This window comes from Macrotis lagotis, chromosome 4 (genome assembly GCF_037893015.1).
Source record: "Macrotis lagotis isolate mMagLag1 chromosome 4, bilby.v1.9.chrom.fasta, whole genome shotgun sequence".
Classification (NCBI taxonomy): Eukaryota; Metazoa; Chordata; class Mammalia; order Peramelemorphia; family Peramelidae; genus Macrotis; species Macrotis lagotis.
Genome location: NC_133661.1, coordinates 11,576,060 through 11,601,311, shown reverse-complemented (window position 1 = coordinate 11,601,311; position 25,252 = coordinate 11,576,060). Strand labels below are relative to the sequence as shown.

Here is a 25,252-nt window from a genome sequence, read left to right as displayed (position 1 = left end):
GGGAAACTCAGGGACATTGGGTCCTAGGAAAAGAATTCACATCAAGTGATTGCTCAGCTTCTGATTGAGGACCTTTAAAATGGGGAACTGGTGTCCAATTTCTGGAAGCTTCCCTTCCACATTGGGTAAGGAAGACTCACATTTTCTTTTTGAGTTGCACTCCTGGAGACAATCAATTACTGTAGGAATTCTAGGGATTAAGAGAGAATAATAGTAAACTGCTTTGTTATATTCATGGAAGGTTCTATAGAAATTTTATTGTTGTCATATTCATGGGGTGACTGGAGTTGTTGGTCTCCCACTAATACTTTGTAGTTTGGTGGGCAAGGAGGAAGGAGAGATAGGTAAAGATTCAGTGGCTGGATACTGCTTTTAATCTGTTTTCTTGGATTGTTGTTTCTGTTCTCGATAGTTAATTGTTTTTCCTAAAAGAAAGGAATTAATTTTAGACTAAGATCATTTAAATATATTTTCTTAGTTTCTCCTAATGGGGGGATAGTGCTTAGTCAACTTTTCCAATTTTTTTTGTTGTGTTGAGGAATCCCCACTTCCCATCCAATTCTTGGCGATGTCCAGCTATATAAATGGGGGAGACTGCCTCATCTAGTGCCAACCAGTGTAGGAAAGTTCCTCTGAGGGTCCTGATTGCGGGCTGCTGATCACTGACAGGACCTTTCTTATTTCATGGACCCTGAGAAGGGAGGGTGATCTCTTTTCATTTAAGGAATTGGGTGCCCAATGGGTCAGGTGCTGGACTTGGAATCAGAAGACCTGGTTTCAAATCCTGCTCAGAAATCTATGTGATTCTAGGTAAGTTATTTAATTACTATCAACTTCAATTTATCTTAAATCATGGTTGCTTGGAGGATCAGATCAGAAAACCTATGGAAAGCATTTTCAAAGTACTATTATCAGAGCTATAGAGATATAGAATGACCTTGAGGCAGCAGAACGAGCTACAATTATCTCCTTACATCTGAAAGTATCCATGTGTGTGCAAGCACCCTTGAAAGGTGTTTTCAAGGGGTAGCTACTTTCTTGCCAATGAGCCCTTATCTGCAGCTTAGGTGAAACTTTTTCAAAGATCAAAATGGAACATTAGTCTTACTAAATTCATTCATTAACCAATGGAGCTGTCCACACAGGCAGCTGTTGTCCCAGTTCATGCAGCCAGAAGGGATTTGTACTTGTTCAAATTGGCTTCATCCCAATTAAAACTGGGAGCTCTACATGATCTACTTTTGAAGGAGACTTTTTTGGTTAGGTCAGTTACAATGATAAGCATTTGGTCATTTTTACAATCATTTCCAGCATTTCTTAAGAAAAGCAATCCTTTGGGTACATTAGACTGCCTTAAGCCAATAGTTAGCATTTTCAAAGGTAAAGATTGAAGTTTTGAAAAGCTTGAAAGTGTGGGTTAATGAAATATTTTCATTTTTATATTAATGAGATATTCAGCCTTGATCCAAACCCTAATCAGCAGATGAGGAATACTGGCCACTGGACAGTTTCTCTTATAAAGGAGAATGGAAAAAGAGGAGGGTGCCAAGAACAGAATTTACAGGCACTGAGCTGCCCTAGAAGGCACCAAAACACCAGGCAGAAGCATTGTGACTATTTATAGGAAAGCTCGAAGTTGACCCTGTTGTGAGAAAACTTAAAGTTGGGACTATGAGGTTGCCCTGATACTTGATTGACCCAGAGGGGGGAAAAAGAACTCTTTTCCATAAAATATGTCTGTCTGTAGGAAATAAGGTCAATTTTCAGGAATGAAGATCTCTCTCTACCCTAATTTCTCTTTTGTTTTTCATTTCTTTCAGTCTTCGATTCTAGCAACTATGAATTTAGTCGTGCATGTGTGACAGAATGAATGATTTCTACAAAGGTTACATCCTATGACCTGGTCTCTATATTGAGCTACCTAATTCTCTCCTTTGAGTCAATTCCATAGACTAAGAGTCTTCACTTTGCTTCCTGCCCATGTCTTTCCTTGACTCCCTCCTGGTTGGTGACTTCTGTGGAAGCAATATTTTCCTGGATCCACTGGTTCATAACCTATTGCTTCATAACCTCTAACCTAGATGGCATTCCCCAAAAAGTTGTAGAGCAGAGACTTATTCTTCATGGGGGCAGGGTCAAAATGATTGAACCTTGAGGCACTTGCTGGATAAGATGGTCACCTGGTCTCTTCCAAGTTGGCCTATAGAGGCTTTACTGTCTCTCATCTCCTTTTTTTAGGACTGTCATAAGCACAGAGATCACTTGGGGTCATTTTTTCTGACTGGAACTGCCAAATGCCCATGATGCTAATGTAATCTCATATAATCATAGTGGCTAGATTTTTTAAAATCATTTCTAGACTTTGAGTTCAATGTTGTAGGATATACAAATAAAAAGATAGTATTCATCACATTAAAATAGAAGTAGCTATTGTTGTACCCCAAATCAGACATGAGAAATGGAGACCAATTGAATTTTGGAATGGAGTATATTTACCTGGGGGTTGCTAGAGGTAAAACCCAAATCTAACAACCCCGAGAACAGAATGAGCAAGGTTTTTATAGTATTCTGAGGGGCAGGGGTATTGTGAGTAAGCAGGGCGCAGAAGCAGAAATAGCAGTTAGATATATTTCCTTGTCAGTCTGTTGCACACATGTGGCATAGTATAGATAGGAGGCCAATAAAAGACAGAAGGGGGTCAGAGTTTAACATATTTCCTGGGTACAGGACAGTCACGTACCAGAGAGAGAGGGTCAGGGTCTGCCTGGGGTACAGGACAGTCAGGTACCAGGGAGACTTAGGTCAGGTGGAGTTCACTATCTCATAGCTCCCGCTGCACCTGGGGAGGGGAGAGGCAGTTTTAAGAGGGAGCAGGAATATTGCAGAGACAGCAAAAGGATTAGGTTAACAAGAACATTAGGTGAGTCTCAGATAAAATTTATGGTATATCGTGTGACTCTCAGGGTCAACTGTTTGAGTCCTGTCAGGATGCTCCCAGTCTTAGGGGCATCAGCCAAACTATATTTCTGGGGAGTTTCTCAGGACTCTGAAAAGTGTCAAGGACCCCCTTTACGTAGTATTAATATTATACTTCACTATGACAATGGTGGCAGTAAATGGCATTTCCATGGGTATTTCCAAAGGTTCATAAAGTAATTCTCATGCCTCATTTCTACTTGATCCAAATAAACAATGGAAAGATATCTGAAAGCCAGAAACTAATGACAAAACAATAGGAAGTCTCCCTTAGCGGAAGGCTCCATATAATGCTTTATTTAGTCCAGTTAGTCCAGCTAGTCAACATTTACCTTCCACCTTTGTGCTTTTGCACAAGTTATATCCTTTACACCTGAAAGAATCTGTCTCAGAGTTTTTGAATATTAAGCATCCGATATGCTGCCAGGATCATAACAGGCCCATAATATATGCTTGTTGAAGTCAGTTGAGTCAAACTAAATGGTCATGGGAATCTGACATTTATGTCAGCAGGGAAGAAGGGGCATGACTGGGGGAGATGGGGTTATCCAATCATTGTGCAACATTAAGGTGACTGTGCAAGAACAATGAGATAATGTAGATTGGATCTTGATCATGAGACCAGAGATTTGAGGTTGGAAGTTACCTTGGAGGTCCTCTGTTTTAAACCCTTTCCACCTCTCTCATAGTAAAACAATAATGTTTGTCCTTTATTTTTGAAGAAGACCATGATATCAGGAAGGAGATGCCATGATGAGCACATGAGTTGGATTTGAATGAGGGGGAACTGTGCTAAGTCATGTGTCTCACTTTCTCCTCCAGAACCATTTGGATCCAGTGTCCAGATTTGAATCAGGACCATTGGAGATGGCCCTGGATGCAAGGAAATCAGAATTAAGTGACTTATCCAAGGTCACACAGTAAAAGCCAAGTGTCTGAATTTGGATTTGAACTACTGTCCTCCGGGCTCCAAGGTCAGTGCTCTATCCAGTGTACCACCTAGCCATCCCCTCCTCATAATATAGCTAAGGAAAGCAAAATACAGAGTCATGAAGCTCTTGCCCATGGTCACATAGTAGAATCAGAGGTAGAAAGGACTTTAGAAACCACAAGCAAAGCATTCTCTATTTTTAAATGAGAAAGCTGATGGTCAGAGAAGTTTAGGGTTTGCTCTGGGTCACGCAGGGTGTAGGAAGTAACAACATCCAGATGTTTTGATTCCATCTAATTGAACTATTCCTGTCAAGAGGACTCAGACTTTAATTGGTTTGAAAGTATAACCTAATTTTACAGATGAAGAAACTTGATCCCCTCAAGAATGATTAATAAACTTGTGTCTAACCAGTAGCAAGCATCTGAGGTGGAATTCAAACCCAATTCATTTGACTTTGGGTACAAGGTTCCTGCCCTAATGGAATGCAACCACCAAGAACTAGGCAACAAAAAAAGAACAAAAAAATCATGAACCAATTATTCTTCAATTCCCCAGGATAATCATCCCTTCCCCCAATTGATAGATGCTTAAAGGCCTGACCTATCTAAGGGGCAGGAGTCTTGGAGACTGTGACCTTGGCCATGATCATTACTCCAAGTAGTCACTCAGAAGCCCATAGCATCAAAGGTTTTGATCAAATGAAACTGAAAGAAATACTTTAGTGGAGACATCTAAGTGGTTCATTGGATAGAGCTCTAGCCTTGGAGTCAGGAGGCCCTGAGTTCAAATTTGGCTATTTAGCTGCAGACACTTAACCCCACTGCCTTGCAAAAACCAAAAAAAAAAAAAGTAAAAATAAATACTTTGGTGAACTTTTGGTTCCAGTGAGGTTTTTAGAAAATTGCTACTCACTCTTATGAACACTATTTATTTCTCTGGAAATCTATATTACCATACCTGGATAGGCTGACTTAGGTACTATCTGTCATTCTATTAATTACTGGTTTGTAAGTAGGAAATGATAGTAGGTATAACTGAGAAATCTCCAGACAATTGCCCCATTAACTTAAGAGTAGCTGGTGCTCACTTATCTTATAGCCTCAGGATTCATTTATGAATTAATTTAAGAGCAGTGTGAGGTGTGATATGGATAATTTGATTACATTAAATTAAAATGTTTTTGTTACAAATAAAGCAAATATAACCAAAAAATTAGGAAAACATTATAGATGGTGTTATAAATGGCTCATAAATACTTAATCCAGAGTGATCAAAATGCTTTTATTAAGATAGTCTTAACAAAAGGACCACCTCTTTCTAAAGGAAAGGGGGACATGGAAACCCAGAAATGTTAAGTCTTATATGTGCTTTGAAAGGCTAATTTTGGGGCGGCTAGGTGGCGTAGTGGATAAAGCACTGACCCTGGAGTCAAGAGGTACTTGGGTTCAAATCTGGTCTCAGACACTTAATAATTACCTAGCTGTGTGGCCTTGGGCAAGCCACTTAACCTCGTTTGCCTTACAAAAACCTAAGAAAAAAAAAGAAAGAAAGAAAGGCTAGTTTCTCCCCCTTCATGCCAGTTGAGTCAGTCACTGGCTGGTGTCACAGTCTCATTGATACAGTTGCCCCCATATGTTTTCCCTGCCCTGCTCAATATACTAATGAGCACATGGAGGGAACAGTAATCTCCTTGAGCGTGTACAAAGGACACAGACCCTAGGTTAACTCAGAACTAGGTAAAACAGATCTGATTTAATCTCAGATTTTGATCAGGTTGAGGCTGTCTTTTGTCAGCACCAAAACAGGCAGGCCCCAGTCTTTGTAATGTAAACTATCAATCTCCCTTCACATTCTCATGGTACCTAAATACCCCCATATTCCTCACAGTTTCTCAGATAAAGGGTTCATACCTCAACTATATAAAAAACTTTGTCATATCTATAAGAATATGAGTCATTCCCCAATTGATAAATGATTAAAGTATATAAACAGATAGTTTTCCATTGAAGAAATCAAAATAAATCATAGTCATATGAAAAAATGCTCTAAATCACTACTGATTAGAGAAATGCAAATTAAAACAATCTTGCGATAGCATTTTATACTCATATTGATTTAAACGATTGAAAGAAAAAATGTTGGGAGAGTATGTGGAAAAATTAGGACACTAATTCAATGTTGTGGAATTGTGAATTGAGCTAACATTTTGGAGAGCATTGGAATTATGCCCAATGAAACTTCCTATACTTTTTGACTCAACACTATCATAATAGGTCTATTTCCTAAGATAATTAAGGAGGGGGAGAAAGAGACCTCTATGTTCTGAAATAAATATAGCAGCTCTCAGTGGTAGCAAAGAACTGGAAATTTTAGAGGTGCTCCCCAGAGGGGAAATGGCTAAACAAGTTGTGGTATGTGATTGTGATGGAATACTACTATACTATAAGAAATGATGAGCTTGCTAATCTTAGTAAAGCATGAATAGATTTGCATACAATAATGAAGAATAAAATGAACAGAAGCAAGAGAATGTTAAATAAACTTCCAGAAATGTTGTTTTAAGAACAACTTTGAGCAACTAAGTTATTTTAACTATCATAAACACTCCCAATGAATTGTAAAGGACTTCTGGATGAAGATGCTATCTGCATTGAGAAAAAGTCAATAAATGAAAAATATATAAAAATGATTTTACATAGATACATGTATATGCATATGTAGGACAAGAGTGGGAAGAGATGGAAGAAAAGAAAAAAGAAATATCTATAACTTTCTTATATATTTAAAAGGAATAATGAGTTGTACATAATAGATTTTTCAGTTTTCCAGGCAATCATCTTTTTTCTCTCTCCTACTATGTTTTGGAAATGCTTGTTTTACTTCTTAAGTTTAGAATAAAATGAAGAAAATTTAAGTAAAAAGAAAAAGAAGGGCGGCTAGGTGGTGCAGTGGATAGAGCACCGGACCTGGAGTCAGGAATAATTGATTTCAAACCCTGCCTCAAACACTTAATAATTACCTAGCTGTGTGGCTTGGGCAAGCCACTTAACCCCATTGCCTTTCAAAAAAAAAAAGAAAGAAAAAGAAAACCTCAAGGAAAAGGCAATGTCTTTGGGAGTCACTATAAGGTCAAGGGGAGGAGCAACGTCCCAAACGACAGGTTGCTTTTGGATGGTGGGGAAAGCACGGGATTTGGAATCAGATTCTCTTTTAAGTGTTAGCTTTGCCATATGACAAAGGGGAAAGTAGGATCACATTGATTCAATCAATCCATATTGAAAGCAGCTACAAACCAGATTTTATGTTGATTTTGGGACATGCAAAGATTAACATAGTCCCTACCCTCAGGGAATTTAGACTCTACTGAAGGGAAAGCTTATGCCCAAAGAAAATGAAGAATAAACTAGCTAGAAAGTGATTCTTTTTTTTTGATGCATGTGTAAATTGGATTTAAGTGAGGTAGAACTGAATGAAGTCATATTCCCCACTCTCTTGTCCAAAGTTATCGTGATCCAACATGGCAAGACAGTCAAGAAAACTTGTAATGGCTCTAGCTTCAGTGGATGACCTTGTCTAGAAAGATGACTTAGGTAGAAAGTAGCATTTGAGGAAAGCATACCTCAGAGCCAGTAAGATGAAGGCTAGAGGTAGTACAGTCCCAGAGCTTAATGATGTGTTGGAGAAGGAATGAATTACAAGAACAGAGGACAGAAGTCTATGAAAAAGCCTGGAGGTATACAATGGAAGGTTGCATACAGGGAATGACAAAAAGCTCTGATTGACACATGAATTGAGGGAAGGAGATTTGAAGCCAGACAGGGCCAAAAGGACTAAAAGGAAGACTTTGAGTTTTATCCTTGTGAGAAGTGAGTCACTTCAGCAGGCAAGTAGTTCAGAGGATGGACTAAAGAGGGGGGAAAATGGAGGTAGGGATAACCTAGAAGGATACTAGGAAAATTTAGGTGACAAATGATAAGAACCTGAACTAGACAGAGTCTACGTGAGGGAAGAGAAGGGCATGGGTGGGAGACACACTATGGAGAAAGAATCAGCAACACTTGGTAATGAAGGGACATTAGAGATGAAGAAGGGGCAAAAATCAAGGGGGACTTTGAGTTTGCAACCCTAGTGACTGTAAGTATGAAAAGTCCCATGCCCATTGCTGTGTATTTCAGGACTAACAGCTCCGGTGTGAGGGTTTCCCAAGTTCTTTTCAGGGCTGCTCACCTGTGGTACAAGAAGTTGTAACATGGGTTGTGGCCCTAGCCCCTTAACCCTGATATGTGATAAACCAAGTGGAGGGTAACCAACAGACTTCAAACCCATCAGTGATTTAGGAAAGTGTCTACCCCAATCATGTGGAGACTTCCCATGTTAGAATTGGCATATGAGAACAATGTGTTCCAATGTTCATTAAGACAGTAACACTTAGAGCTTGGTCAGACATTGAAGATGCCAAGATAATTCACTGCATCCTGAACCATTCCGTCATCTTGTCTTATTTTTTCCACTGACCTTGGATGACTCTATAAGAGAGATTGAATCTGATGGCTGCACAATCCTGCCTTATTCAACTCCAATTCATTTATGAGTCAAGATTTGCCCACAATATCATCGGTCCTCTTTGGAAGATAGAATGAACCAGTTCCAGTCTGCCCCAATGCTGTGAGGCCCAGTCTCCAAGTGCCCCTACTTGATCATAGAGGAGAATTATGCCACATATCCCCATGAGATCGACCCAACCCCATGTTTTAGCCAATGCTTGCCCTGTTTACAAGGCACTAATGACTCTCCCATTACAGGTAGATCCAAAATATGTTGGTTTTTAGCAGTCTTGAGTCTGCTCCATTTGCTCAGAACATCACAAGACTTCGGGAAAGAAAAACCTGATGACCCAGAGGTCAATATGAATGTTGTAAGTTATCTTTCAGAAAAAAATATGAGGCAATTTTGATTATAATTCTCACTTAAATGAGTAGAAGTCTGAGAATTTTTAAATTAAACCCAACGTCCAAAACAAGGAAATGGATAATTTCAGGCTCCGAAGGTAAGAGATGTGCCTTTTTTTTTTTTATCTAGAGTCAAATCATTGCTTACTGGGGCTATCCAAATGAAGAGCATAAAGTTATAACTGAAGATGGTTATATCCTCACACTCAATAGAATTCCTTATGGGAAAAATAGTTCAAGGAAAGGTAAGATGTAGAGGCTCTGCTATGTGAGCCCCTTTTGGAAGTACATTGGAAGGGTCAGCCACTAGGTTTTCCATTAAGTCCTCTATGATCCTTGGTTTTTCAGGTCTGCGGCCTGTCACATATCTTCAGCATGGTTGTCTCACCTCTGCCAGTGACTGGATTTTGAACCTGCCTAACAGCAGTTTGGCCTTCATACTGGCTGATGAAGGCTATGATGTGTGGATGGGAAATAGCCGGGGTAATGCTTTGTCCAGGAAAAATCTTTACTTTTCACCAGATTCATCAGAATTCTGGGCTTTCAGGTAGGAAGACAATTCAAGTGAAGATATTTTGCTTTATGAAGAGATGAATTCCTTTAAGTCAATCATTCTGTTTCCCATTTAGCAGCATGTTTACTGTTTATAATCTGGATAAAGTAAGGAAAAAACCCTCAAGCTTCCACCCTCTTGGCTTATTCTCTCATTTCCCCTATACTGAAAGGGAAAGAATCTTATTGAGGCAATAAGTGGATGTATTTTAGTCAAGTTTGGTAATGTCTCATCACACAGTATAGCAGAAATCAAATTGCCCAAATGAACAATTCACTGACATGTGAGAGATGGATCCCTCCTCTTTAGAGAAGAAACTCAAATAGACCCAGGGGTTCCAAACCATACATATGAATTTAGTTTTAAAATATGATATTTTGATTCAGTGCATTTTTATTTCTTTTGCAAATTTTATTCTGGTTAACAATGGGATTCCCAGTCATGTATGAGTTGCATTGGATTGCTCCCAAGATACTTTGCAATGCCAATAATCTGTGACTCAGAGAAATCTGAAAAGAAAAGATGAACCCCTACTGACCTACCACCAATTTTGCCTAGTCTTCCCATCTTATGACATTGCAATGGTGAGGGTATCCATTCACATTCATTTTGTCTGATTCTTACAGTTTTGATGAAATGGCTAAATATGATCTTTCTGCTTCAATCAACTTTATTTTGGAGATGACTGGCCATGAACAACTTTACTATGTGAGCCACTCCCAGGGTTCCACTATAGGTATGTGAAGGCTGACTTACAAATGAGATGGTTCTTCATCCTGATCAAAGCCTAGTTCTGGGTTGTATAGTGTTACTTCCTTTAATCTGGAAACTGAACGTGGACCATAACTGGACAAGCTCCCATTCCTATAGTTTCCTTCTCTCGGTGAGAGGTTGGGAAGAAAATTACCAATTAAAATAATTACACTAACTTTTGTTAAGGTATGTATAAACAAGGGAAGTTCAATCCCTATCAGGGACATATATCTTTTAAAAAGAGATGTTTATAAACTCCAAAGAAATAAATTCTAATAATAATAACTATTATTTATACAGGATGTTCAAGTCTTGTAAAATACTTTACAAATATTATCTCATTATATCCTTGGCAATAAATATTATTCCCCCCATTTTGCAGATGAGAAAACTGAGATGGGCAAAGAATGACTTGCCAAGAAACACACTGCTTGTGCCTGAGACTATTTGAACTCAGGGTTTCCTAAATCTAGGGACTGCAGCAATTCCTGCCTAAAACTTACCTACTTATAATAATGGGAACTCTTTCAACATAGGATTCTAGCAAGTTTGTGTGGATTATCTGTTCGTTCCTTCAGATTGTATAAGAGTGCTATTACATTCATTTAATAGAAGCATATTTTACTTTATTGAGCTTCAGAGATATCATGTTACATTTCTTTCACATTTTTTGCCACTCTGAATTGAGCAAATCTATCAGCACATTTTTTTCTTAACAGTAATGAGCTCAACTCATGTCTCTATGTCACATTTTGATAATTCTTGCAATATTTCAAACTTCTCCATTATTATCATATCTGTTATTAGTGATCTAATATCAGTTATCTTTGCTGTTGCTATTGTAATTGATTTGGGGGTACATGTACCATATCCATACAAGATAATGAACATAATCAATAGAAGTTGTGTGTGTTGTAACTGCTCCACTGACTGATTGTCCCCCTCTTCTTGAGTTTCCCTATTCCCTGAACCACAACAATGCTGAAATTCAGCCAATTAATTACTTTACAATTGTCTCTAAGTGAAAGGAAAATATAATTGATGTGGCAAAATTCATTGTTGTCTTAGTTTAAGAAAATGCCACCGTCAGTTCAACTTTCATTAACCACAACCTTGATCAGTCAGTAGTCATTGACATTGAGACAAGATTATAATTTGCTGAAGACTCAGAAGGTGATTGGCATTTTAAACAATAATGTATCTTTAAATTAAGGTAGATGCATTTTAAAAATCATAATATTGTTGCAGACCTAATAGACTACAGTTTAATAAAATATAACTTTTATATGCATTGGAAAACCAAAAAATTTATGTGACACTATTTTGTGATTTTTGCTTAATTTCAGTGATCCAGACCTGAACCTGCAATATGTATTAACAGTCACTTATTAAATACTTATATGTGCAAATCACAATGTAATGTAAACTAAGCAAAAACAAAACCAAATCAAAAACTACACTAAACTAGAGCCCCTATCCTTAGTAGAGTCACAACATATTCCACCCTTGATAGAGGTTTGTTCTGTTTCTTGTTTTTTATATTTTGGAAATTGTTAGATATGTAGAATCATTTAAAATTTGGGGTGGCTAGGTGGTGCAGTGGATAGAGCACTGGCCCTGGAGTCAAGAGCACCTGAATTCAAATCTGACCTCAGACAAATCTGGCCTTGGGCAAGCCACTTAATCCCATTGACTTGCAAAAATAAAATAAAATAAAATAAAATGGGATATGCATAAATATTGCACTTTCCTCACCCTTGGGGAATCAGAACTTTATATCTGTATTTTACTGGGCTTCTGGGGACTCCTTATGAGACCTGGGGAAAGACTTGCAAACACTAACTTGAAGATACTCTGAGGACAAGCATGCCTATAGGAAAGAATGGTGTCTCTGGATGAAAAATGCCCCCTTAGTGAGCTGGAAGCTAGAGCACTGGACTTGGGGTCAAGAAAATCTGAGTTTGAATCCTGCCTAAGGCTATCACTAGCTCTCTGACTCTGCAAAAGAGATTTCACTTCTCTGCCTAAGTTTCCTTTTCTGTAGAATGAAAGTGCTGATGTCATCCTCTAAGATTCCTTCCAATCCAAAGTCTAATCCTATGATGGTTTCAAGACCTATTTCTAGAATGTTCCAGTCACATCTTGTTACTTGGTGGCACTAAATCTATCTTCATCAATCTCCTGAATTTTTTCTCTTCCAGAGTTACCTTATTCCCACTTCACATTTACCCTTCCACTCCCAATCACACTTTCTCCATTGACTTCTCAGTTCAGTCAGAAAGACATAAATTGACCAAATTCTGGTCATGTAGGAGGAGAATCTGACTCTGAGACCTGCTTGTGTGATTCCATGGTTCACCTCTCCATCTGCAAATTCATGTAATTAAAATGCCTTGCTTGATCTAGAAAGATGGCTTGAATGACTGTTTAGTAACAGCTTTTTGTTTCCCCAAGCAAATGAGACTGTCTTTATACTTCCAAACTCTGAGAACTGTAACGATTTTGATAGTGAAGTTTCTATTTTTCCTCTTGATTTCTTAAAAATTTTATACTAGTCTGAATACAGGATTAGATTAGGTTTAGGTTCTCACTAAATGTACTTTCTAGTTACTCAATTTTCTACCTCCTTCCTTTTCCTGCCCCCTCCCCATGACATCAAGCAATATGATATAGGTTATATGTGTACAATCACATTCATATTTCCTGAATCATATTGTGAAAAAGAAGGGGGAAAAAGCCATGAGAAAAATAAACATAAAACAAGGTTTAAAAAGTGAAAATGGGGGCAGTTAGGTGGCACAGTGGATAGAGCACTGGCCCTGGAGTCAGGAGTACCCGAGTTCAAATCCGGCCTCAGACACTTAATAATTACTAGCTGTGTGGCCTTGGGCAAGCCACTTAACCCCATTGCCTTGAAAAAAAAAAGTGAAAATGGTATGTTTTGTTCTGCATTCAGATTCCATAATTTTTTCTCTGAATATGGATGACATTTTCCATCACAAGTCTTTTAGAATTGTCCTTGATCATTGAACTTCTGAGAGGAACTATGTCTGTCAAAGTTGATCACCACACCATGTTGCTATTAATATGTAGAATGTTCTCCTGGTTTTGCTCACTTCATTCAGCATCAGTTCATGCAACTCTTTCCAGGTTTTTCTGAAGTCAGTCTGCTCATGATTTCTTACAATACAATAGTACCCCAACATGTTCATATACCATAATTTCTTCAACAGTTCCCTTGTCATCTTATTATCACAATAATTTTGTTATAAGAGTAAACATAAACCCCCCTCCCCCCCCCCCAAGAAGATGAGAAAGCTCAAGAATAGTGAAAGAGAGAAAAAAATGTACTTCAGTCTGTGTTCAGATACCACTGGCTCTGGCTCTGGGTTGGGTTGCCTCCTTTATCATAAGTCCACCAGAGAAATTGCTTCAATAGTTTTCCTACAGTTGCTATTACTAGCTGTACCTCCACTCTATTCCTCCCCACTCTCATTTATTCTATTCTCTCTGTCTTTTCACCCTTTCCCTATTTAGAAGTATGTTCTATCTGAGTACCTGCTCCCATTATCTTCCCTCTCTTCTATCTACCTACTACCCCCTCTCCTCCCCCATTCCCCCTTATTCCATCCATTTTATCTCATTTTTCCTCTGGGGTAAAATAGATTTCTCTACCCTATTAAATGTGTATGTTATTTCTTCTTTGAGCCATTTCTGATGAGAATGGAGGCTCACTCGTTCCCCCCTTGCCTTCCCCCATTCCACTCCATTGAAAAAGCTTTTTCTTGACTCTTGTGTGAAATATCTTAGCTCTTTCTTCCTCTCCTTTCTCTTCCTCCCAGTACTTCCCTTTATCACCCATTGGCTCCATCTTTTTACTATATTATACCATTATATTCTGCTCCTTCCTGTGCCCTGTCTATATATGCTCCTTCTAACAGTTCTTATAAATGAGAAAGTTCATATGAATTATCAATATCCTCTTCCCATGCAGGAATACAAATGGCTCAATATCATTAAATTTCTCATAGTTAGTAATCCTTCTCATCCACCCCCTCTATGGTTCACCAGAGTCCTGTACTTGGAGATCTCTGGTTATTTTAATAGGAAAGTTTGAAAGTCCCATTTCATTCAAAGTTCATTTTTATCCCTGAAAGAAGATGTTCAGTTTTGCTGGGTAGCTGATTCTCAGTTGTAAACCAAGATCTTTTGCCTTCCTGAATATCATATTCCAATTCCCTATGAGCCCTTAACGTAGATTCTTCCAGATCCTGTGTAATCCTGACTATGGAACCTCAGTAGTTGAATTGTTTGTTTCTGGCAGTTTTTAGAATTTTCTGTTTGACTTGGGAGTTTTGGAATTTGGCTATAATATTCCTGGAAGTTTTTCTTTTGGGATCTCTTTCAGGATGTGACCTGTGGATTCCCTCAATTTCTATTTTACCCTCTGCTTCTAGGATCTCAGGGTAATTTTGCTGTATTATTTCTTGAAAAATGAAGTCTAGGCTCTTTTCCTGGTAATGACTTTCAGGTAGTCCAATAATTTTAAATTATTTCTTCTGGATCTGTTTTTGAGGTTGGTTGCTTTTCCAATGAGATATTTTACATTTTCTTCTAATTTTTGGCTTTTTTGGAAGAGTTTATTTCTTCCTGATTTCTTGCAAAGTCATCAACTTCCTTTAGTTCCATTCTTCATTTGAAGGAGTTATTTTCTTCAGAGCTTTTTGAGCTCCTTTTCCAGCGGGCCAATTCTGCTCTTTAAGGCATTCTTCTCCTCATTTGCCTTTTGTTTTGGTTTTCCATTTGGCCTAAACTGGTTTTTAACATATTATTTTCTTCAGTATTTTTTTATATTTCTTTCACAAAGCTGCTGATTTGGTTTTCATGATTTTTCTACATCATTTCTCCTCCCATTTTTTCCTCCACCTCCCTTAATTGCTTTTCAAAGTCTTTTTGGGGCTCATCCATAGTCTGAGCCCATTTTCTATTTCTCTTGGAGGTTTTAGATACAGAAGCTTTGATTTTGTCATCATCTGAGTATGTGTTTTGATCTTCCATGGGACTAAAGTAATTTTCTATGGTCAGATTCTTCTTTTTCTGTTGTTTACTCATTTCCTCTGCCCAAGACTAATTTACAGCACTTCCAAAGCTTTGGGGTTTTTGGGGGGCATCCCACTGGGACCTTTATTCCTTCAATGTCTTAAGCTCTCTTGTCTGTGCTTTGATATGTAGATGACTATAGGCACTCCCCTCTGCTCTGGAGATGTGAGGAGGGTCCTTGCTCTCTTAGTATGGAAGGCCAAACTGCAAGCTGGATCTGAGTGTGGGTAAACAGCAGAGTCCTGCCCCAGGGAGAGCAGAGAGATTTTTGCAGTCTCCCCTGACACCTTTACCATCTGCGGGCTGTGCTCTAGAGGTGCAGGCTGGTTTCCCCCATTCTCACTGCAGGTTCAGTGCTGTTCTGGTGCTCCTCACTGCACACTCATTCTTGTGTAGCAGAGTTCTCTCACTTCCCCTTAAAGCTGTTCCTGGGCTGGGCTGCACTGCTGCTAGGGCTTTTTCCATCTCCTGGTCCTGGTGAAACACACCTTTCCCGCAGAACTTCTAAGTTATCTTGGACTGGGAAAATGTACCACTCAGTCTTTCTGTGGGTTCTGCACCTCTAAATTTTGGCTAGAGTCATAATTTGATGACTTTTGGAGTTTTTTGGGGAAGGAGTTCCTGGGAGATGCTGCACCATCTTGGCTCCACCCTCTGTTCTCACTAAATGTGAATGGATTGATGACTGATTGATTGATATAAAAGTACTACATGAAGCTAGGGGATCTTAGAGACCTCTGGGCTTATTGAAGAGTGTTGACCTTTGGACTCTATGTTCAATAGCTTCAGCCTTTGGAATAATTTTTTCTCTTCTCTTTTACTGTTAGGCTTGCAGCTATGATTCCCAGTGATCCCCCCCCCCCACCAGTGCTTCTTATTTCTAACTTAGTGCTTCTAATGTCTCATGAACAGGGAGAACAGACCCATATCCAAGCTACCCAAATTGTTCATATGCAAATAAAAATAACCCAAATTTGCCTAAGAGCATTCTTCTCAAATGAAGAATTTCCTCATGAGTTTGAGATATTGGCATTTGTGTATGTTTGTTGTGGTATCTATAGATAGGCAGGGTACCTTTTGACTAGAGAACTAGACTTCAAGTGAGGATGACAAGGGTTCCACTTGTGCCTAAGCAACCTCCCTCCATGGGGAAAACCTGGACGAGGCCTACTTGTTTTCTCTCAGCTTCAAATTCCTTATTTGTCAGCAGGGACCCAGATGAATCCCAACAATCAACATACTCACTCCCTGTGAAAAAACAAGAGTCAGCCACTTGGCTAACCTTTTATTTTTTGTCAGAATATGTAATTTTGATGATACAAGGAAGGAGAAGGCCCCTATGAATGCAGACCAGCCCCTGCTCTGCACCCAAATGACTGGAGCATCTACTGTGTGTCAACATTACATTGAGGACTTATTAAAAATGCTTTCTGATTTGGTCCTCACAAAACCCCTAGGAGGTAGGTGCTAGTATTATGCCCATTTTTATTTGAGGAAACAGATACAGACAAAGGTTGAGTGACTTTGCCAGGATCACACAGCTGGTGTCTTGAACTCAGGTCTTTTTGCTGCAGACCCAGTATTCTTCCCATTGTTAATAGTCTCAACCAGTCAGGTCTTGGAGACCTGACCTTAACCCAGGTTTCCTTGAATCTAAAGCCAGTTCTTTCTTTCCATCTTTGCAACACTGACACACTATTGGAATTATCAGTGAGGACACTATTCCCACCAGGTGTTTTTAAAAATTCTAAGCTGTGTTCTAGATATTTGAGACTGCTGCATAAGAAACTGTCAGATAAGGGAAATTTAAGATGGCTGTGCCTTAAAGAGAATTAAGTTTATGTTATATGTACATGGCAGGGTCGGAGAAGACTGACCTTTTGGCTTGCCAGTTTCCTAGTATACTCCCCAGGAGGCAGGTGGTCAGAACAGGATTTGAAGTGAAGCCTGGGCTCCACTTGCTACCCATTTGGCCTTGGACCACCTGTCCTGAGCTTTTGTTTCCTTGTTATGAAGGAATAATAGTCAAGCAAGAAGGTTCGACCAGATGAACATTAAGGTTCCTTCTTTGTTTTTGATCCATAATCCATGATATTGTTATATCTACAGTCCAGTTCTGGGGACTGAGCTGTTGAATCTTCATATCTTGTCCTGTTCCTTGGCTTGTGTTCCCATTGGAGAGACAAGTTATGGTAGCCTGGAAATTGGGGATCCATGCATTTTAGCTCTCTTTTTATTCAAGTGTGTAAATTGCTTTGCTCCCCTCAGATACCAGAGTTTGTCGCAAATACTTGGAGTAGACCATCTCTGGCCTCTGAAATCCCTAGAGAACCACAATAGTTGAGCTGAGAGGCCTTTGCCAACCTTTCCTTGGTTCTTACTTTCAGCACCCTCCAGGTCCTTTGAATTTGGTGAAAGAGGATTCCTTTTGTTATCCATCTCTTCTCTTTCAGCTTTCATAGCATTTTCTACAGACCAGACTCTGGCTCGGAAGCCCTTTTTGCTTTTTCTCCCATCACTTCTTTGAACCATATGGATAATTTCCTGAATATGTTCTTCTTCTTTCCTCGCAACATTCTCAAGGTATGTGGCTTTCCCAAGTTGTTTCAGTGATTATCTCAGAACTCTTCTGTGGGTTCAATATATTTTAAAAAATCCCTTAAAACTGTAAGACAGTAGTAACTTCCAATCCCTATCACTAAAACAAAGAGCAAATGAAAGGGAGGGGGACTTGCCCAAGGTCCCATAACTTGTCCAGCAGGACTCATACCCAAGTCCTCTGAGCCCATTCACTTAGTGGAGTTTTTTAGAGTTGAACCTTTTGCAGTTCAGAGAAAGTTAAAGTTAATAAGATATCTGGAGGAATCATTATAGAGTGGTGAAAAGAATGGGCTCAGAGGACTTGTAATATAACCCTTGTACTATAAACCTGGAATTATTATTATTAGCTACTATTATTGCTTATTATTACTAGAATTTCTCTAGTTTTTAAGGATTATGAACTCCTTTATAAATGTTACCTCATTTCATTCTCGTATTTCTGTGTGGTAGGCATAATGATTAGCCCCACTTTTTTAGGTTTTTTTTTTTTTTTTTGCAAGGCATTGGGGTTAAGTGGCTTGCCCAGGGCCACACGGCTAGGTCATTATTAAGTGTCTGAGGCCAGATTTGAACTCAGGTCCTCCTGACTCCAGGGCCAGTGCTCTATCCACTGCACCATCTAGCTGCCCAATTAGCCCCATTTTTAAGAAACATAAGGTTTAAACTTGAGCTGCTTGCTGTGCTTGCTGAGAGCTATCCAATGAATAAGTGTCTGAAGGGGGATTTTGAACTCGGGTCATCTTGCCTCTAAATCCAAGTCCCTATTTCCTGAATCACCTGGCTACACACCCAGAGAAATCTCAGAGGAAGAGAGTATCCAGTTAAACACTTTATTGTCAAGTCCTGAACCATCTAAAAAAACACTGGGGAAGATGGTGATAGGTGATATAGGAGTTCAGTGATGTCATGAGATAGTCAGAGGGTTACTGTCACAGGTATTCAACAACTGTTATCAAAGGGTTAAGATTTGCTCTGAAGGGCAGCTAGGTGGCGCAGTGGATAGAACCCCGACCCTGGAGTCAAAAGGACCTGAGTTCAAATCTAATCTCAGACACTTATCTGTGTGATCTTGGGCAAGTTACTTAACTCCATTGCCTTGCAAAAAATATAAAAAAAAAAAAGATTTTTCTCTGAGAGACAGTGTGTTGCAAAGGATGAAGGGCTAGCCTCAGTGGCAGGAAGACCCAAATTCAACCCTGCCTTTGGCACATACTGGCTATGTGACTCTCCACAGTCATGTCATCTCTTGGGCAGCTCTCTCTCTGGCTGTGACTAATCCAATACTTGCAAATACTTGCAAATTTATCACTACAGCAAGTTTCCAAAGGAGTTTGCTTCACCAGTCAATTAGCATTAAGCATCTACTGGGTTCCCAGGCACTGTGCTAAGCTTTGAAAATAGAAATACAAAAAAAAAAAAAAAGACAGTTCTTAATCTCAAGTAGCTTATGACCCAGTGGGAGAAGATAACAATCCCAAAAAGCTGACCAAGGGGCCAGGGAAGTACCCAACTCAGGGACTGGGGGAGACGGCAAAAAAGTTTAAAATAAGGGCAGTAAGGTAGGAAATAGGGAGATTCTGTTCCCTGTTCCCTCTCCTTAAATAGAGGAGTTTTTGACTCCCATCCAATTAGATAGACCGAGGAGCTTGATGCAGTGTGAGCAAGGCTGATTGGACCTGGCTAACTGATGTCATTTCCCAATGATGAGTCTTTGAGGGAATGGTGGAGAATCCCAAGAAATTCCAAATGAGTGAAGCTGAGAGGAAAATGGAGAGGTATCTGACCAATGGGATCACCTGCATGGACCTTTCTAATCTCTTCTACCTCACATCTCAGGACAAAAATATACACACTAAAATATTTCTTTATACATGAGAAATATTAAGAAAAATTACTTTAATGTTTAATGATAATTAAGAAATATTATTTTAAACTCTATTGGAAAGAATGCTGACTTTGGAGCTGGAGGACATGAGGTCAAAGTCTATATCTAATACTTTATACTTGTGTGACCTGAACTTATGTTCTTTGTACCTGTGTGCTCTATTTACCTGTGTGCTCTGGACTTGTGAGTTCTTTACCCCTGAGCCCTGTAACTGTGGGTCTGGCACCTATGTGACCTATACCCATGTGACCTGGCCCCATGAGTCTTGTACCAGTGTGACCTTTACCTGCATGACATGTATCTGTGAGTTCTGTGCCTGTGTGACCTGTACCCAGGTGACTTATAACTGTGTGATCTGTATCCATGAGTCCTATACTTGTGAGTGCTGTACCCTTGTGACCTGTACCCATGTGACCTGTATGTATGAGTCTTGTACCTGTGTGACCTGTACCCATGACTCCTATACCTGTGTGACCTGTACACATGAGACATGTGTAACCTGTATCTGTGTGACCTGTTGCCATGATTCCTATACCTATGTGACCTGTACCTGTATGGCCTGTACCTGTGTGACCTGGGTCAAATCCTCCAGCATCTCTGGGCTTAAGCTTCCAATCTGTAAAGCAAAGAGATTGGACTAGTTGCCCTCAGGTCCCTTCCAGGTCCAGAGCTCTGCCTTCATTCAGTGCCCATCTAGAGATCTTTCTGTGTGGAAGATAATGAAAGGTAGTGAAAGAAATAGGAGAGCCCATGGATGCAAGCAGTTGGGGAAGTCAGACAAGGAAAATTCTCATCCAACAGGCAGAGGAAGTAAATTACTTTTAATGAACCTGGTGTAGCTATGATTCTTCAATCTGGCTGTTTCAAATTTATTTTGCAGATTTTATTTGGTGACAAAGATTTCCACACAAATGTCTATTTGGAGAAATTCCTGACCACTGAGATCTGTGGCCGCAAGGTCCTTGATCAAATTTGTGTAAATGCCCTATTCAGCGTATGTGGATACAACCCAAAGAACCTTAATATGGTTTGTATGAATTCTGGGTCCCTCTTCCAAACCCCTCACTAGAGATTTTGAGCTACACAATTGCAGAGAATTTGTCACAACCTTGCATGAAAAGAGCCCTTGGGGCTCTTCTCTCCACGGGTCATGAATCCTGTCCTCCCAAGATCCAACTCTTATCCTAACCATTTCACCAGGGTTGTTAGGTGGCAAAGTGGATAAAGTATGGGACCTGGGATTGGAAAAATGATTTCAAATCTGGTCTCAGATACTTACTTAGGTAAGTCACAGTCTCAGTTTCCTTATTTGTAAAATGGACGTAATAATAGCACCTACCTCTCAGGGCTGTTTAGAGGATCCAATGAAATAGTTATTGCTCACACAGTGCCTGGTACATCATAAACACTTTGTAAGTATTAGTTATTATTATTATTATTATTATTATTAATATATAAAGAGTTACAGGACCCTGGTTATGAATGACAGTCAAACCCCAAGGAAAACCCTAGTGCCTGTAGTACCTACTTTCCTCCCTCTGAGGGCCCCTCCTCACCCAATCCTACTTTAAGAAAGTAGCATGTGGAAGGATACAGATTCAAGGAATGACCTTGTCTTCTATTCCTGACAGCATCCTCATTTGATTGTGCCCAGGATCTTCTCTGCTTTCCTCCATGGCACAGTGAAAATAGAATTGGTTTGGGAATCAAAAGACCTTGGTTCAAATTCTGACTCATCACTCCAAACTAGGACCTTGTGGAGGGGAGAGTGGGTAGACCACAATGAAAAAGCATGTTTTTGTTATGGTGTCCCAGGATTCAGTAGATTTGGGGGGGAAGATGTCTCATCTAAGAAACCTTGGGTCTAACTTGGTTCCCTCCAACTTCCCCTCTGGGAGACCACCTTCCAACTGTAATATATGTTTCTTCTAGAGTCGCTTGGAAGTTTACCTTTCACAGATATCAGGAACATCGACACAGACTCTATATCATTGGGTACAGGTAGGGATTGGGAAGGAAGCAGTGTCTTTGTTGACAATTCCTATCATCTGAATAGTAGAAAGATCATTTCTTAAGTCAAGTGGGCCTTCAAAATCTCCACCATCTGTCCTACCTTTTAACTCCATTTCACATTCTTCCCTTCTCTGTGTTCTTGGCAAACTGATCCTTAAACTTTCAGTTTCATCTCCTGCATCTGTGTGTCTGTCTATCAGAAGTTGTTGACCCTCAAAGGCTTCTCACCATCCCTTATTCTGTGAAACCTTTTCTGCTCCCCCATCTCCCAGGCTTTCCACTCTTGCAAATTAACATTGATGGACATCCACTCCCTTGCTGTGGGCTTCCAATAAGCTACTTGAAGTCTGGCTCATTTTTTTTTGTATTTAGCACAGGGGGTCTTACATGTAATCTTCAGTTACTAAGAGCTTGTTTAAGTGAAATGGGACACATGAAATATCTTCTTCATCTCATGCATTTCTCTGATGTAGGAGGTTTGGACCTTACTTGTGTCTTGGACTCTTTGAGCAGATGAAGCCTGTAAACCCTTTCTTAGAATCATGTTTCAAATGCATTAAAAAAAGATACCTTGGAAATACAAATGAAACTCATTGCATAATATAGTCATCAGGATAGTAAAAACAACCCTGCAATTCATGAGTTCCAAGTTAGATTCTCTCTCCTCTACAGAATTCTTTGACTATTTATAGTTATATCTTAAATAGTTTAGCTAGTAAGGCCTTTGATGTTGACCAGAGGACACAGATGTGGGAGCTGATGGTTTAACTATTGTTTCCCTTCTCATTCCAGGCTTTGCATACTGGACAGTTCCAAGCTTTTGACTGGGGAAGCCCAGTCCAGAATATGATGCACTTTAATCAGGTATGTCTGCCTAATCATTTTTGATGGAGCCTCCCTTGTGATATGCCAAATATGAGCAGTCAAAGACTCCAAAGTTAGTTGTGTCTTTAGTCCTGAAGCTAAACCCCAAACTAAAATCCTTGTCCTTTGATTCCTCATCCCTAGTAAGGAAGTGTCCTAGGACTCTGCAGAGTTCTGCTAATAGATCACAAGCAGGAGAGGGAAATAGTTCCTAACTAAGTGAAAGGCTCTGAATCAGGACCAAGAAATAGACTACCCCTAGTCATCCAAGGTTGGAAAGCCTCATCATCAAATTGAACTCATACTGAGATATTTTGGAAACAAAATGATTTTCAAGTATAATGACCAAGGAGTTACAACTGGCAATAGTGTGCCTAGGCAGGTGGATGGGTAAGTCATTTTATTCTTTGTCTTTTCCCTTTCCACTGTTTTATGGGACACAATGTCTGGTAGATAGGTGCTAAGGATAGACATGCCAAAGTTGAGGCCACAAGTTTATACTGAATTTTCTTTTTGACCCAGAAATAAGCTATAGTTGTGGCAGAATATAGGAGAGAAAAGCAAGACTTCTCCTGAAGTAACCTTTTCACTTCAAGCCTTCAAAGCTCTGAGATTCAATGATTGGGGCTGCTCTCTCTACCCAAATAGACCTTAGATATGTCTGCAGAAAGACAGATCAGTTTTGGAAAACCAAATGCACAACTCCATTCAATCAGTATGAAATAAGATTGTCACTATTTGTGTGAAGTATTATCTATATGGAGAGGTTATTCAATGGAATGGAATTTGGAAGACCCAGGTTCCAATTCTTGGAAATTTACTGTCGTTGGACTCTTTTGGAATTTAACTGTTGGACCCCGGGCAAGTCTTGTAGACCTTAATTTCCATCTATGTAAAATGTTGGTGCAAGATTCAAAATAGATGTTGCCTATAAAGTATTTCACCAATCTTAAAATGCTTAGTACAGTACTTAGTGCATAATAGATGCTTAATCAGTGTTTATTGATGATTATAAATGTCATTGTTTGCTGATATGAATGAAGGAGGGGATTCTTCCAATGGTTATTCATTTTTAGAAGTTGATAAACCAATCAATACTCAAGGTATTATCTTAGAACAAGGTCTCAGCTTGGAGTCCATGAATTTTTAAAAATATTTTGATAGCTGTTATTTCAATATACTTGATTTTCTTTGTCATCCAATATATTTTGTTTTATATAGTTAAAAACATAAATATGAAAAGGAGTGTATAGATTTCCTAAGTAAGACCAAGGGGGGAACAAAATCAAAAGTTAACAACCCTGCCCTTAATGTTGGATTTACCCCAAAGGACCTATTGAAAATGTTCTTTTGTTCTCTTTTTGCCTCCAGACTACACCTCCCCTTTACAAAGTAGAGGACATGACAGTGCCCACTTTCCTGTGGAGTGGGGGCAATGACTGGTTGGTTCCCCCCAAGAATATGGAGAATTTGCTCCATCAGCTCCCCAACCTCATTTATCATAAGAAGATTCCTTCCTATAACCACCTGGATTTTATTTGGGGCATGGATGCCTCAGAGCAGTTATATCAAGAACTCATTGACATTATGAAGCAAAATATGTCAAGTTTTCCAATGACAGAAAGAAATGATCATTGACTCTTATTATATTGGATTGTTGGGGGCATACAAATTGCCTTTTTCTGGAATATTCTAGACTCAGTGCTGTTGACTCCATGAATAAATAAAGCCTTGGGAATAGTAATCATTAATTGTCTTTTAATTGGTCATTTTTAGTCTCATATTTCAGTTTTCTTCTTAACAATCACAGGAAAAGCAATGGAATAATTGTTAGACAACTGGTCTTGGAGCCAGGAAGACCCTAACTCAAGTCTCTCTTACACAGACTTGCTGTGTGACCCTGGGCAAGTCATTTAACTTCAGTCTTCCAGGTAATTCCCTAATGCTCTAAATGTCTATTGGTACCACAGAGGGAGATCTCTCTCTCTCTCTCTCTCTCTCTCTCTCTCTCTCTCTCTCTCTCTCTCTCTCTCTGAAATCACAAAATGGGCCCCTTTTCTCAACTTTGGTAGAAAAATATGAAGTTAGAAGGTGAGATGCTCAGTTCTGAGAAGAATATCCCATCCCTCTAAATTGTCAACTGAAAACCAGATGATAAAAGACTTGAGGAAAAGACATATTTTGGAGGGTTAGCTAATATTTCCCTCCTATTCTTTTTGGGTCATAAAGTCTCAAAATGCACTTCTATCCCTCTAGAAATGTAGAAAAGGACCTAGAACTGTAGCAGCTTTTGCTCCTTCTTTCCCTGGACCAGAGTTCCTTAATCAATTGGGATAATATTGTAGAATGCTTAACATTATCTGACATATATAAATGCTTATTCCCTTCCTTTCCACTTATTCCCTAAATCTGAAATTTGCATAGAAAGAAAGACCACATATTAATTAGCTGACTCTATTAAAGGCCAGTAGCAATCATTTTTGTGGTTTCATTGATCATATTTAAATATTTATAAATATATTTTTATTTATTTTGTTAGGTATTTTTCAATTACATGTAAAATTTTTAACATTTATTTTAATTGAATTACAAGATCTCTTCCTCATATCCTTTGCTCAGATAAG

At 39.2% G+C, this 25,252-nt stretch overlaps 2 protein-coding genes across 2 annotated transcripts in view; one reads left to right on the top strand and one right to left on the bottom strand.

The window, feature by feature from the left end:
* LOC141522968 (lipase member K-like) overlaps positions 1-25,252 on the bottom strand; it is a 93,663-nt gene that overhangs the window by 15,332 nt on the left and 53,079 nt on the right. The gene's annotated exons all lie outside the window — the stretch shown is intronic.
* LOC141522966 (gastric triacylglycerol lipase-like) lies at positions 8,787-24,308 on the top strand. Its single transcript, XM_074236296.1, is given in 10 exon segments — positions 8,787-8,825; positions 8,990-9,104; positions 9,208-9,406; positions 10,039-10,148; positions 17,719-17,757; positions 17,760-17,848; positions 20,632-20,778; positions 21,684-21,752; positions 22,557-22,628; positions 24,000-24,308. Coding segments are annotated over 10 exon segments (1,116 nt in total). The 5' UTR covers positions 8,787-8,816; the 3' UTR covers positions 24,267-24,308.